The sequence below is a fragment of the Rutidosis leptorrhynchoides genome, chromosome 10 (genome assembly GCF_046630445.1).
Source record: "Rutidosis leptorrhynchoides isolate AG116_Rl617_1_P2 chromosome 10, CSIRO_AGI_Rlap_v1, whole genome shotgun sequence".
Taxonomy (NCBI): Eukaryota; Viridiplantae; Streptophyta; class Magnoliopsida; order Asterales; family Asteraceae; genus Rutidosis; species Rutidosis leptorrhynchoides.
The window spans coordinates 87,732,709-87,747,972 of NC_092342.1; the positions used below are offsets into that span (position 1 = coordinate 87,732,709).

At 36.8% G+C, this 15,264-nt stretch overlaps 1 protein-coding gene across 1 annotated transcript; it reads right to left on the bottom strand.

Annotated features, from left to right (window-relative positions):
• Nucleotides 1-8,168: 8,168 nt before the first annotated feature.
• Nucleotides 8,169-8,853, bottom strand: LOC139870429 (uncharacterized mitochondrial protein AtMg00810-like). Its single transcript, XM_071858240.1, has 2 exons — nt 8,546-8,853; nt 8,169-8,430 (listed from the first exon to the last, which is right to left on the bottom strand). Exons 1-2 carry the CDS (start codon nt 8,851-8,853, stop codon nt 8,169-8,171), a joined length of 570 nt encoding a protein of 189 aa, XP_071714341.1.
• Between the last annotated feature and the right edge of the window lie 6,411 nt (nt 8,854-15,264).

The following is a 15,264-nucleotide window of genomic DNA, read 5'->3' on the forward strand; positions in this document are numbered from 1 at the left end:
CTGCAAGATCACCACCCTGAATGTGAAGGCAAACCCTACTGGACCGAGAAAGTGCTATGAATGCGGACAGACGGGCCACTTCAGAAATGAGTGTCCCAACAGGCGAAAGGACGGCGGACCACCGCGTGGCAGAACTTTCAATGTAAACGCAAGGGATGCCCGTGAAAACCCCGACTTGGTCACAGGTATTTTCACTATCAACAATCTATTAGCTTCTGTCCTATTTGATACTGGTGCCGATAGAAGTTATGTATGTAGACACTTTTGCTCTAAGATAAATTGGTCGTTAGTTCCTTTAAAGGAGAGTATGCTTGTAGAGGTAGCTAATGGAAAACTTGAGAAAGTTGACCAAGTTAGCCGAGGAGCTATTATCAACATAGCTGGTGTGGATTTCGAGACTGACTTGATACCCATTAAGTTGAGAAGCTTTGATGTTATTGTCGGTATGGACTGGTTGACCAAGATAAGGGCTGACATTATCTGTGGAGATAAAGCTCTTCATATACCACACGGAGATGGTGATCCACTGATCATTTACGGAGAGAGATGTAGCTCGAGACTGAATCTCATTAGTTGCATGAAAGCGCAAAAGATCATGAAGAAAGGACGTCTTGCTGTTTTGGCACAAGGACGTCTAGCTGTTTTGGCACATGCGAAAACAAGAGAAACTGAGGTGAGGAGCGTGGATGATGTAAGAATTGTGAACGAATTTCTCGACGTCTTTCCAGAAGAATTTCCTGGATTACCGCCACCGAGAGCAGTAGAGTTTCAGATCGATTTAGTGCCAGGAGCTGCACCTGTAGCTCGTGCACCCTATCGACTCGCACCTTTCGAAATGCAAGAGTTGCAGAGCCAATTACAAGAACTGCTAGACCGTGGATTTATCCAACCAAGTTTCTCGCCTTGGGGCGCACCTGTTTTATTTGTGAAGAAGAATGACGAATCCTTTCGCATGTGTATCGACTACCGTGAACTCAAAAAATTGGCGATCTTTTCAACCAGTTGCAAGGATCAAGCATTTACTCTAAGATTGATTTGCGATCCGATTATCATCAGTTGAGGGTGAAAGAGAGCGACGTGATGAAGACTGCATTCAGAACTCGTTATGGCCATTATGAGTTTCTCGTGATGCCATTTGGTTTAACCAACGCACCTGCCGTATTCATGGACCTCATGAATCATGTCTGTAAGCCATACCTGGATAAGTTCGTTATCGTCTTCATAGATGATATCCTCATCTACTCCAAAAGCGAAGAAGAACATGAGCAACATCTTCGTCTAGTGTTGGAACTCTTGAGACAAGAGAAACTTTATGCAAAATTCTCCAAGTGTGAGTTTTGGTTGAAGGAAGTCAAATTTCTGGGTCACATTGTGAGTGATCAAGGTATCAAAGTTGATCCCGCAAAGATCGAAGCTATCAGCAAGTGGGAAACCCCCACTACTCCAACTCATATCCGCCAATTTTTAGGTCTCGCCGGTTACTACCGAAGATTTATTGAAGGTTTCTCTCTGATTGCGCCTTTGACCGCGCTGACGCACAAAGGGAAGAAGTTCATTTGGGAACCCGAACAGGAATCAGCATTTCAAACCTTGAAAAAGAAGTTAACCACTGCACCTATCTTATCACTTCCTGAAGGCAGTGACGATTTCGTCATTTATTGCGATGCTTCAAAAAGTGGTTTTGGTTGTGTACTGATGCAACGTACAAAGGTTATCGCTTACGCCTCCCGACAACTGAAGATTCACGAGCGAAATTACATAACGCACGATCTCGAGCTTGGAGCCGTTGTCTTTGCATTAAAACTGTGGAGACACTATCTTTATGGAACTAAGAGCACTATTTTGACTGATCATAAAAGCCTCCAACACATCTTTGATCAGAAGCAACTGAATATGAGACAGCGTCGATGGATCAAGATGCTGAACGACTATGATTGTGAACTTCGTTATCATCCTGGCAAGGCCAATGTTGTAGCTGACGCTTTGAGCCGAAAGGAGAGGATGGCACCTCTTCGTCTTCGGGCTCTGAACATCACCATTAATTCGAACCTCAATAGCCAGATCCGAATAGCCCAAGATGAGGCACTCAAGGAGGAGAATATATCTCATGAATACTTGAACATTCTCGTTTCTTGATTTGAAGTTAAGGAAACTGGACTCCGATGCTATGCCGGAAGGATTTGGGTACCTCGTGACGGAGACCTACGGAGCCTTATACTAGATGAAGCCCACAAGTCGATATATTCGATTAATCCCGGAGCAGGCAAAATGTACCACGATCTTAAGGAACAGTATTGGTGGCCTAATCTTAAGAAGGACGTTGCAACTTATGTTGGAAAGTGTTTGACTTGTTCGAAAGTTAAGGCCGCACATTAGAGGCCTTCTGGGTTACTTCAACAACCGGAAATCCCGCAATAGAAGTGGGAAAGGATAACAATGGATTTCATTACGAAGTTACCAAAGACGGTGGGCGGATACGATACCATCTGGGTTATCGTTGACCGTCTTACCAAATCTACACACTTTTTAGCCATGAAGGAAACGGATACGATGAAGAGACTCGCTCAACTATACATAAAAGAAGTTGTATCTCGTCATGGTGTGCCGTTATCGATCATCTCAGATCGCGATCCCCGTTTTGCTTCCAGATTTTGGCGTTCTTTGCAAGAAGCCTTGGGAACCCGTCTCGACATGAGTACTGCGTATCATCCGCAGACCGACGGACAAAGCGAATGCACGATTCATACTTTGGAAGACATGTTGCGTGCATGTGCCATTGATTTCGGAAAGGCTTGGGAAAGGCATTTGCCGCTAGCCAAGTTCTCTTACAACAACAGTTATCATTCGAGTATTAATGTTGTACCTTTTGAAGCGTTGTATGGCCGCAAGTGCCGATCTCCTATTTGTTGGGCCGAAGTAGGCGAAACGCAAATCACCGGACCCGAGATAGTCCATGAAACAACTGAGAAGATTGTCCAAATTCAAGCGAGGCTTAAGACGGCTCGTGATCGCCAAAAGAGTTATGCCGACCTTAAGCGTAAAGACTTTGAATTCAATGTGGGTGACCGTGTAATGTTGAAGGTCGCGCCTTGGAAAGGTGTGATCCGTTTTGGAAAACGTGGGAAGCTCAACCCGCGATACATTGGTCCTTTTGAAATCTTGGAGCGTGTTGAACCCGTTGCTTATCTTTTGGATCTTCCAACTCAATTGAGCTCAGTTCATCCTACCTTTCATGTATCGAATTTGAAGAAGTGTCTTGCTGAACCGGAACATGTCAATACCATTGGAGGAACTTATGATTGATGACAAACTCCACTTCGTGGAAGAGCCTGTTGAAATTATGGACCGTGAGGTCAAAACTTTAAAACACAACAAGATTCTGATCATTCGAGTACGATGGAATGCCAAACGAGGACCTGAGTTTACCTGGGAGCAAGAGTATCAAATGATGCAGAAGTATCCTCACCTTTTCATGACTCCTCCATCTACCTAAGCTTAAAATTTCGGAACGAAATTTCCTTTAACAGGTGGGTAATGTAACGACCCTGGATTTTACAACGTTTAATTATTAATAATTTATTATTAATGCTTGCGTTTTAATAAACGTGTTCTTATACGTGTTACTTGTTACCGTATTTAACTTTTCATGGCCCGACTTGTCTTTGTGACACACGTACTTTACACGAATAATATTTCGAATATTATTTACATTCATGATTATTTATTATTAATCATTCTTAATTAACTAATGTTACTAGTTAATTACTTGGGCTTGATTTGATTAATTGCTACATACTTGGACTTGGGCCTTTTATTAATAAACATGGACTTGGAAGCCCACCCTACTTTCTTAATAGACTAATTAGCCCATTATTATGCAAGTATCTCATTAAGATACAACTAGATTAATTAGCTTAGTAAGGAGACTAGTTACAGGCACACTTACACCACTTTCCCATACCAATTTACTTTAATACCACTTCTAGCTCACACCATTCACCCACATATGAAAGTGCATTTGATTCCTTCCTTTTTTTGATTCAAACCATCGGCCAAGAAGGGCTAGGAGGGAGTTCAAATTTTTATTTTTTTTTGTTACTTATTAGCTAGTATTACTTCATTCTTTACATACACATACATACACCACTTTTCTCTCAACTGTCTCTCATTTCTTTTCTCTCAAATATTGTAAGTAACATGAACTATTTCTTCTTCTTTCTTTTCTTTAAAAACCGAATCATAAACACATCATCATCATTACTTGTTCTTTGTTGTTGTTTAATTACTTGTAGTTGTTTGTTGTTGTTAAAGATCAAGTTCTATAACTTGTATCTTCATGTAATCTTGGTTACTTCCATCTTTTCTTTGATGAAGAACCAAGAACAAGAATCTAAACTTTCTAGTTTATGGTTCTACACTTAAATGTTTTAAAGATTTAAAGTTCATAAGTTTCATAATCATACTTGTGTTCATGTTTTGTAGACTTAAATCCTAAGATCCAAACTTTGATTTTAATCTTCTTAAGTATGAAACAAACATGAACATAATACTTGTACTTTAGTTTATTTCTTTCTTTTGTAAGTACTTTAAAGTTGTGATGTTGTTAATTTAGTCAAGTATTACTAGTTAATCTTGATCTCATATTTCTTGAAACTAAAAGTTAACTTTATAAGTTCAAGAACATGGAAGTATAACTTTCTAGTTATAACTTCATACACTTGTGTTGGATCTAAGTTTCTATAGCTTATGGTCTTCTAAATTTGTTGTAAACAAGAGCTTATAAGCTTATATACATGTTACAAGTTGAAAATCTAAGTTTCATAACTTATGGTTTCATTAAAGTTAAGATCCAAGTTATATAACTTAGGGTTTAACTTAAGAACTTTAGATCTAGACTTTTGGGTCTAGGATCTTCAAGATCTAACTAAGAACTATGTTCTACAACTTAAGATCTTGTTTATTTAGTTACTTTCAAGTTTATAGCTTATTATTATTATTATTAGAACTCATGTATGTGTCGGATCTAAGATCTTGATGTAACTTTGGTTCATCAAACTACATACAACTCTTAAGTGAGTTATGCTACATATCTTAGATTTACACTAGTGTTATGATGGTCAAACCTTGGTTAAGATGATGCAAACCCATCAACGAGTTGTACACTTGAGGCTATACGCATCAAGGATGAGAACCGTGAAGCGCATCAAGCACCAAGAACCCACCGGAACACCTTTACTTACTGTTTCTGGAGCTGATCAGACTACCTGGGCTACTGGAAAGTTAAGTTTCAGTTAGCTCGGTTCGAGTAGATGATTTTCCGTTTAGACCTCGTCTTAATCCAAGTTACGGTTTAGGATCCATGGCCTCCCGAAAGTCACTACACCCTATTAACGTTGTGCAGAAATTTCTGACCTACTCGCACTTAAACCGTCACCACGGTCAAACGAAGACGAATTTGGTTCTGGAAATTGGTCAGTACCTAGGGGACTCATATACGGAACCATGACCACTGGTCTCACCCCATTTCAGTTTGTACAGAGGTCGTGGAGACTGAGCGAAATCAGCCCTTGTTTCAAACCCTAGTCTTGACTTAAAACTTACTTTACACTTTTTGTTTAATGATGAATGATGATGGTACTTAAGACCTAATTTACATACATTTAAACCTTTGGGAACGATTTACTGACTTAGTAACTTTTGACTTAGGTTGAGGACCTTTCGGACCAACCACTTGCTTACTTTTCTCGCGTATCGACTTTTACTACTTTCTACTGTGAGTTATAGCATCCCTTTTTACTTTAACTATTTTGGGAACTGAGAATATATGCGCATTTTACGTTTTACATACTAGGCACGAGTACTTAAACTTTATATATGTGTGGGTTATACAACGGCATAAACTTTCCCCTTAGCTCGGTAACGTTTAGTCATTGGTCTTTGAACCGGTGAACGCGAATTTTAGATATGGATCCATAGGGTTTGACATCCCCACTCGGGCTAGTAGCGCTAGCATTTAATGGGTGTTTAATACTTCGTAAACTTACGCACTCGCCAAGTGTACTTTTAGGGGGTGTTATTTACGTTAAGTTAGTTACCAAGTGCCCACGGTTATACATATACTTTTCGTACTGTTTTGAAACGCTGTTGAAGCACTGAAATCTCATGGCCTGCCTTACATTACTGTTATACTTAAACTATAGCTCACCAACCTTTGGGTTGACGTTTTTAAGCATGTTTTTCTCAGGTGCTTAAGGCTTGCTTGCTTCCGCTGTACTAGTCATGCTTTGTAGACACCCGCAACGCTTATTAGAGATGTCACCGCATGAAACGTTTATTTTGCATTCAAACTATATTACTTTTGAAACGATGTATTTGTAACGACCTATGAGTCACGTACTATTATTGCTTTCTATTCGTAGAAGCATAGTTTTTGTTGTTAAACATTTGACGTTGGTTAAAACGTCACTTCATTTTATGAATGCAAACTTATTTTGAAACAACATATAGTATTTGACCTAGTAATGATCCTGTTGTTGATGATTCGTACACGATGGTTTTGTACGGGGCATCACAGCCGGTCCATCCCACTTATAAATAGATTAGAATGCAGGATACGTTCCACATTCAACACACACACACACACACATAATGACACATCATGTTATATCATTTGCTTCGGTGGCGTAAAACAATCACCTGATTGTTAACTTTGGGGAATCTCCAGCGAACAAAACTAAAACTATAACCACTTAATCTCCAATATCAGTGACTTGTACATCCCCATTTCAATACTAATCGCCGGTTATTATACAAACAATGTCACTCGTTCACCGAGCGGGTCATTCGTCCACCGAGCAGGCCATTTGTGCACCGAGCGAGTCATTAGTTCACCGAGCAGACTATTCGTCTACCTAGCGGGTCATTCGGACACCGAGCGGGCATAAAATGGTTACCTTTCTTCATTAATCATTTTATATAAGAAGAAAAAGGATTACCATAAATGCTGGTTATTATGATTTAATCATGAAGAAGAATATGAATATTTTTAGAGATCGTACAAAAGAGAAAAAATTAATGTGATAATAACTGCTATTAATTAATTTATTTACCTAATTTAGTTAAGTATATTATGTTAGCCTAGTGGGTTATAGAGGGGTGACATGGAATGCCACCTCATATGTACACATCAGTTTGTAGAATTGTTTTTGTATGGTCTTTTGTCAACATAGAATTTCTCATATATTAAATTAAAACTAAAATAGTGAAAAAAATTATCCTAAAAAAAGTCGTTGCTTTTAACAATTAATATATATATGAGGAATGTAACTTTATATATACACCAATTAAGACTTAGTCCCTATCAAGTATGGGAAGATGAAATATAAACAATTATGCATCTATCTTAGAATAAATAAATGATAGAAAAATTCATCCATTTACTCTAATATAATAATAAAATTGTTTAATTAATTTATATGAAAAATGTGTTTTAATTTGATGGAATATGCAATAACTGATAAAATTCACCACACAATTGTAGAATATCATTCGTTGAATATATTGTACACGTACAAGTAAGATTTATTAAATCGCTAACTTGTAGGAGATCTAGATACTAACTATTTTACATAGTTATCTCTAATATTATATTTCTCTATAATACCCTCCCTCAAGCGAGAAGGTGTGGGACCAACACGAAGCTTGCTACGAAAAGACTCAAATAGCCGTTGTGGTAGACTCTTCGTAAATATATCAGCAAGTTGCAATGTAGTTTAGAAAAACTTAGTATAGAGACGTCCAGAAGAAACAAGCTCTCGAATAAAATGATAATCATTATAAATTTGTGGCGGATCTAGGATTGGTAGTCACTGGTTACAACCCCTAAATAATTTCTACTCGATGTCTTATTTCAATGGTGTCACTCAAAAAAATATACACTATCCAGTGGTGTAACTAGTAAAAAACCAAATTTTTTTTTTCACTACATCGCATATTTCAGTGGTATCCCGTGCCACCACTGGGTACTATATAGATCCGCCCACGTTATCAATATGATTGGATCTTTTATTTGAGACGAGATTCGAACTTAAAAAGATGGCACTCACTTTATCACATAAGATCGTCGGACGAGCTGATGGAAGTATATGTTCTTAAAGCAAGTGCGTAATCTAAATAATTTCAGCAGCAGTGTTGGCAAGTGCACGATATTCAGACTCACAACTAGAACGCGACACCGTAGGTTGTTTCTTGGCACTCCAAGAGACAAGATTTCCTCCCAAGAAAATAGAATGCCCATAGGTTGATCGTCTAGTCTCCATACAATGAGCCCAGTCGGCATCACAATATCCAAACCAGGATGGTGTAGACGCATGAAAGAAAGTTAGTCCATAGATAATAGTTCCTTTGACATCATAGAATACGCTTAACTGCCTAAAAGTGATTAAGTGTAGGAGCATGAAAAAACTGACTTAGTTGATAAACAACATAAGACAGATCAAGACGAGTAATGTTAAGATATTTCAGGGCTCCAACAAGTGAATGATACTGTGTATGATCAGTGAAAATAGATCCATGAGACACAAAGAATTCAATCGTAGATAAAGGTGTGCATATAGGCTTATCATCAAGAAGCTTAGCGCGTGTAGGACCATTATGGGCATACTTCATCTGATTAGGAAACAAACCAGAATCAGTATAGGTTACCTCAAGTCCAAGAATATAGCTAAGACGACCAAGATCCATAATAGCAAACTCATCATGTAAGCGAGATATAAATGTCTTAATGTAAGTCGCATACGAGCAAATAAAGTAAGCAAGTTCCACATTTATAAACAAACAAGGATGAATCCACATGACTGTAAGTATATCCAAGTCGAATGAGAAAGGTGATTAATCGTTGGAACTAAGCACGAGGTGCTTGCTTAATTCCATATAAAGCCTTCTTCAACCGACATACATGAGTAGGTTGTCGTGGACCAATAAAACTGGGAGGTTGCTCCATAAAAAAAGTTTCGGTAACATGACCATTAAGGAATCCATTTTTGACAGCTAGCTAATGAAGCGGCCATTTATGAAGAGTGGCAAGTGATGGCACAATACGAACAGTGGAAGATTTCACGAATGGAATAAACGTGCTGGAACCTAAGTGAAATCTTGAGCAACAAGACATTCTTTTAACATGTCAACCGGTGTGCACCATTTGGTTTCAAATCGAATATTGAATCGAATCCAAACCAAAAAAACCAAACCGAATTTTTTAAAAGGTTTTTGTATCGATCGAAACTGAAACTGAATTCATAATTTAAATTTTGGTTTGGTTTTCGGCTTTGAAAATTTTAAATTCGGTTAACCGAAAACTGAATTAAAAAACCGAATTCCAATTAATAACTTATTAAAACATTATAATTATAATATTTATATATTTATATTATATTTGATGTACTATTAAACAATAAACATGTTATATACCATCTACACTTAAATTAATTCCACAACCGTTATTCCTAATTTATATGTAAGTTTATGTTAGTTGGTATTTTTATTTTTAATGATTTTCGATTTTAACCAAAACCAAACCGAAATCAAATTCATTTTTCGGTTCGATTTTGGTTATGGTGATATTTAAATTTGGTTTTGGTTTTGATTTTATAAGTTTCAAAACTGAAAAAAAACTAACGGAATAAATCGAAAAATCAAAAACCGAACCGATGAAAACCCCTAATACTTGGTACGGAATATCCACTTGGGCCCAACATGAAACGACCCTTGAATCGGCCCCACGAGATGCATGAGCCGAGTGCCCATCACAACTTGAGAGACAATCGTCCCTCATAAGCATAAGCAGTGAACTAATTGAGTATCTCCAGGTTTAAACTAAAAACCATGATGGGAGATACTAATTAGTTACAACTCTAAGCTCATAAGCGACGAATACTTTCAATATGTAGCCTATGTGGGATGAGTTGTTACAAACTCTCTCACTTAAATTTTAGACGTCCTCATCAGGCTGAAACATTCTTAATACCCATGATCCATACCCCATGAGATGTACGAGCATCGTGCCCGTCACACCTTGTGAGGATACCTTAGGAGATGAACGAAGTGTCTGTCACACCCCTAGAGACCTATGGCTCTGATACTAGATGAAACAACCCTTGAATTGGTCCCAAGAGATGTACGAGCCGAGTGCCCGTCGTAATTCGAGAGACAATCGCCCCTTATAAGCGTAAGCAGTGAACTAATCGAGTATCTCCATGTTTCAACAAAACACTATAGTGGGAGATACAAGTTAGCCACAACTTTGAGCTTAAAAGGGACCAATATTGTCACGACCCCTGTCTCGATTTCCCAAGACGTGGTGTGAACTTTAACATAGTGTCCCAGGTTATAGTCAATGTAGCAGCGGAAACATAAATATTATTACATCACGGTCTCTGTTTTTAGTTTTGGTACATCGTGGTTACAAAATACAAGTACATACATAGTACAAATACAAATACATCAAAATCTAGCCTATCAACACTAGATTTAACAAAAGACATTTTTAAAACTTCCACGATGCCCGACTTGAAAGTGATCCAAAAGCTAAGTACCTGAGATAAAAACTTAAAAACGTCAATATAAATATTGGTGAGTTCATAGGTTTAGTTACAATGCATAAGTTAATGGACATCAAGATTTCATGTATAAAACAGTTAAAAGTTATTCTAGTTCATGAGCCTTCGATATCGAACGTTAACGTAAAAGTACCCGAAAAAAGCGTCACTTAAGGTCTAAGTGCATATGGTTGAAGGTTATGCATCCGATAGCCTAGTAGGCCTATCCTGATGTGAGGAGTCATCCTCAAATAGATCTATTCATAATATTCACGTTTACCAAACCGGTAATTAACGAAATCAAAATCGGGCTTTCTAAATTGACCTTTGTTACTCAACATAGAATATAGTTGCAAGTACTTGATTCCAATATGTAAAACAATAAACAAGTATTATCGCATCCCAAAAGTATAAAAGATTGATTAAAAATAGGACTACGAACTCACAAGGAATGTGGTGTGAAGCGTTCACGGTAATTGGTCAGGTTGTGTTCTGTGTTCCGGGCTTGAGACCTAATGAAATTTTGTAAGGTCAGAGGTCATAATATCTAATATAGTACTTAGATTAGGTTTAAGATCAATCCCTTAAGTAATCTAACATTTCCAATTCGGTTCTCAGTTTCAAAAGTTACTAGTTTATAGTTTTAAGAGTAGACTGTTTTTGACTAGTTTTATCATGACATAAGTGTAGGTGTTTCTATTGATCTAGAAATCCATGTTAAGTGAATTTACTATCTTTGGAAAGCTGTTTGAGTCAAATTTCTAAAAATATAAGGTTAGCCTCTAAACTCAGAACATAAGTTGGTCAAAAGTTCATTTCTTTACAAGTGTGCAAAACAGTTCAGTTTTACACTATAAGATCTTTTGCAAGTTTATAAATAGCAAAATTATTTATTTGACTCAAGAATTTTACAGAAGTCTTTGCACATATAAAAGTACTTATTCTCAAAAGGAATAGTCTCCAGGTCTTAATTAACCTTGTCTTTGGAGATAAGGTTTTAGACCAATTTCCGACTTCAATAAAATCTTGTGTCAACTAGATAGGACTATATCTCAATGATTTCGTAATGGATTTTGGTGATTTTGATGTCCATGGTTTCCTTATTAAGTATAATTTTTACATCAGAAGACTTATGTTCAAGATCTATTTTATATGTTGAGTTATACATGAATCTTTGACACTTGGTCAGATTGCTGTGAATCTGAACTAGCTTCACCAAATAAAATTTAAAAATTACTTTTTCTTTGAGATAAATCATGAAATCTTTACTAGAAGTCTCAAACACATATATGACCATCATATAAATTCATGAGTTCCAGAGAGCAACCATAGGTTGGTGTTTAGGTCATAGACTTCAAGTAGAAATTTGGACAGCTCAAATACAAAACAGTTTTACATAGTTTAACCACTTTGGTTCTTACTTTAACTTCATTTTAAGACATTGGAAATATAGAGATCTTAATTTTAATGATCTAGCATCAAGATCATGGTTAGCAATATAGTTATCATTGAGTGATTTAACACTCTAGATCAAGCTTTTACACCATGAAAGGTCTTGATTGTGATTAGAAATGATGAATAGATTTAGTTTAGCTAGTTATACCATGATGATATGTACTCCTAATGCTTAAAGAAAATGATCAAAGGATGATTTATGATCTGTATTTTGAGAGTAGAGATGTGTGAGAGAGTAGGGAGAATGAAGAAATGAGAGAATGAGAGGTAGAAGAGAGTTTATATAGAGATGGTGGTGGTGATGGTGTTGGGACGTGGCAAGGGGAGAAGCAAAGAGGAGGTGACTCACCACTTGATCATTAATGTAACTTATGATGATGTTTTGCATGGTGGTTATCTTATGGAGGAAGTATTAGGGAAGGCAATTTGATGATGTACATGATGATGATGATGAAAAACGATGATGATGATGATGATGATGATGATGATGATGGTGTGATTGTTCTAGTCAATTTTTGGTTTTGCAAGAGTACATGTACTTGTGTAGTCTTTTAATGTGTAAATTCTAAGATGTTTACTTGTATGCTTAGGGTTTAGGAATTAATCTAAGGTTAGGTTCTAATCAAGATAGGTTAAGGTTGGTTAAATGAAAGAAATGGCTAAGTACAAAGTAATCAAGACTAGTTGTGAAAATGATGAAGTGTAGGAATATTTTTATCTTTTGATCAAATGTTCAAATGAAAATGTTTCAAGTCTTTAATCTAAATACTTGTTAATAAGTTTGTTTATTAGGTTAATATATATAAAGATATAATTTACAATTATTGGGTTTATGGTAATGAACTAGGGTTCATAGTAGTAAACTAGGGTTTTAGGACTTTATGCAAAATGTGTGAAGTAACACCTAATCAAGTAAAACCTAAAATGCATCCTTAGGGCTATATAAACCCTAAAATAAACCAAGACATAGATTAATAAATTTACTCGTCATGTGGAAAATTGTAACTTAAAGAAGTCAAACTAGACAACTTAAGTCGAAAAGCTAGAGTTGTGACAAATATGTTCTTTTTCTATCCGATGTGGGATGGGGTGTTACACAACCATATTTGAGTGTGGAGGTCGTGGAACTACATCCCATGTATGATTTCTATAAAATGCATTAATTTCCTCGTGCATAGCCGAGAACTAGGCTGGATCCTAGAGAGCGATTTTAAAACCTTTAGGTTCAGTATGGGAAAGAAGTGCATGATGCAAAGCTGAATAACCAACTTCGGCTAGATCAACAACATGTCGATGTTTAAAAATTTATGCCTTTAAATGTGTAACTATCGGATGAGTATCAGGAACATTAGGCGAAGCATCAGGAGAAACTTGAATATTTGTAGGAGGCTCATTCACAGTGGAAACAGTGGGCTCATTATCCATAGTACTGCTAAGGCTCATCTTCTGGACAAATCACACATGGAACATGTGCATATTGAGATAGAGAAGTACGATAGGTGTAGAGAGCGACGAAGAATATGATTCCACCGTTGAAGATGCTACAATGGGTGATTGCAAGTCTTTATAATTTAAGAATGCTATGGTTGTAACATCGGAAAGAGGTAGAGTCTCTAAAAACGAAAACATGGTATCATCAAATTAAGCATGTTGAGTAATGTATATGCACCCATTCGCTTGATCAAGACATCGATAACCTTTATATTGGGTGCTATATCCCAAAAAAATACATGAAATACAGCATGGTGCCATCTTATGAGGTGAATAATCACGAATGTACGGAAATACCCAACATCCAAAGGTTCAGAAGTTATTATAAGTTGGAGTAGTATAAAATTGGAGCTCATACAAACTCTTTGATTGCAACATAAGAGAAAGTAGACGATTAATAATATAAGTAGTTGTGACAAAAACATGAGATTATCTCTTTTCATGAATATCAAAAGCTAAACGCTTACTTTTAGACAATTGACAAGAGAACATAAACGAGGTGTCAGTAAAAGTGATGTAACAGACAACCGTCCTAACTTATTTAATAAAGAAATAACATCAGAATTAACATGCCCTAGACGACTATGCCAAATCTTGTATGATCCACATAAACTGCTAGTATGTAAATGTGAAATAAATGCCTTTTGTGCTCGCTCAGGAACGTACATATCGTGATGTCTTCTACCCGTGGCTAGGACTGCTTTTGTGTGCTTGTTCTGAATAAGAAATGAATAGTTTGACAACAAGATGTCTACATGATTATCATTAGTGAGTTTAGTCGCTGTAAGTATATTCTCTGTAATAAAAGGAACAACAAGTACATCAAGTAATTTTATATCATTATTAAGAGTGGTAAAACCATGATGAATGATGTCAAGATTCGTGCCATCACCAATAGTAACATTAGAATTACCTGAATATGATGAATGAAAATCCAAAGTAGAAGAAGAGGGTGTCATATGAGCTATAGCACCTGAGTCAACATACCAGTCAAGAGTTTGATTAGTAACGTGGCAACTAGAGTAAAAGGCATGTGCTAAATTCACATCAAGGGCAGGAATACGAGTTGCATAAGTTTGCAAGTCAAAGCACGAAGACACATAATAGCCATTTGTTTGACGTAATTGACAATAAGGTAGACGGCAACCATGACCATGACCACCAGAGTAAGACTCGCGAGAATAGTTGTTGCCACGACCTCTGCCACGATAAATATTTGAGCGATATGAATCAGATGGAGACAATTGAGCAACAAAAGCAGCAGGAGGTGGCACACTCGATTGAAGAGATTTAAGAAATAGTTCATGACTTTCGGCTTGTGAATACAAATTTCTCAATGTGGGTGATTGATGTTGTGCATATACATCTTTTACCCTCTAAATTTATATATGATTCAAACACTACAAATAAGCACACACAACTAACGAGCACTTAGAACCCGATTATTATAGCACTTTAATGTAAGTATTCTTATCAAGTTCGTCCCAAAAGAGTGGTGTAAGTCGAATATTTGTAACTATCGATTGTCCTAGAGTTTGTTTGATTGGGGGATTTTGATTGATATTAACTAACAACTAAAACTTGCACAATTAACAAACTTAAACTTAACAAGCAAACTAGTAGCAAGAAACAAGTAACGAAATATTAAGACGTAAATCAAATTAACAAAGAAGTGTTCACTTATCTAATCCTCTCTATGCTTAGCTTACCCCGTTTTGCCTAG

Excerpts from the sequence above, each read along its gene's own strand:
- LOC139870429 (XM_071858240.1), bottom strand. The coding sequence starts at position 8,853 with ATGTGGATTCATCCTTGTTTGTTTATAAATGTGGAACTTGCTTACTTT. Across the intron at positions 8,431-8,545 it reads ATTTTCACTGATCATACACA|GCAGTTAAGCGTATTCTATG; the intron begins GTATCATTCACT and ends AATCACTTTTAG.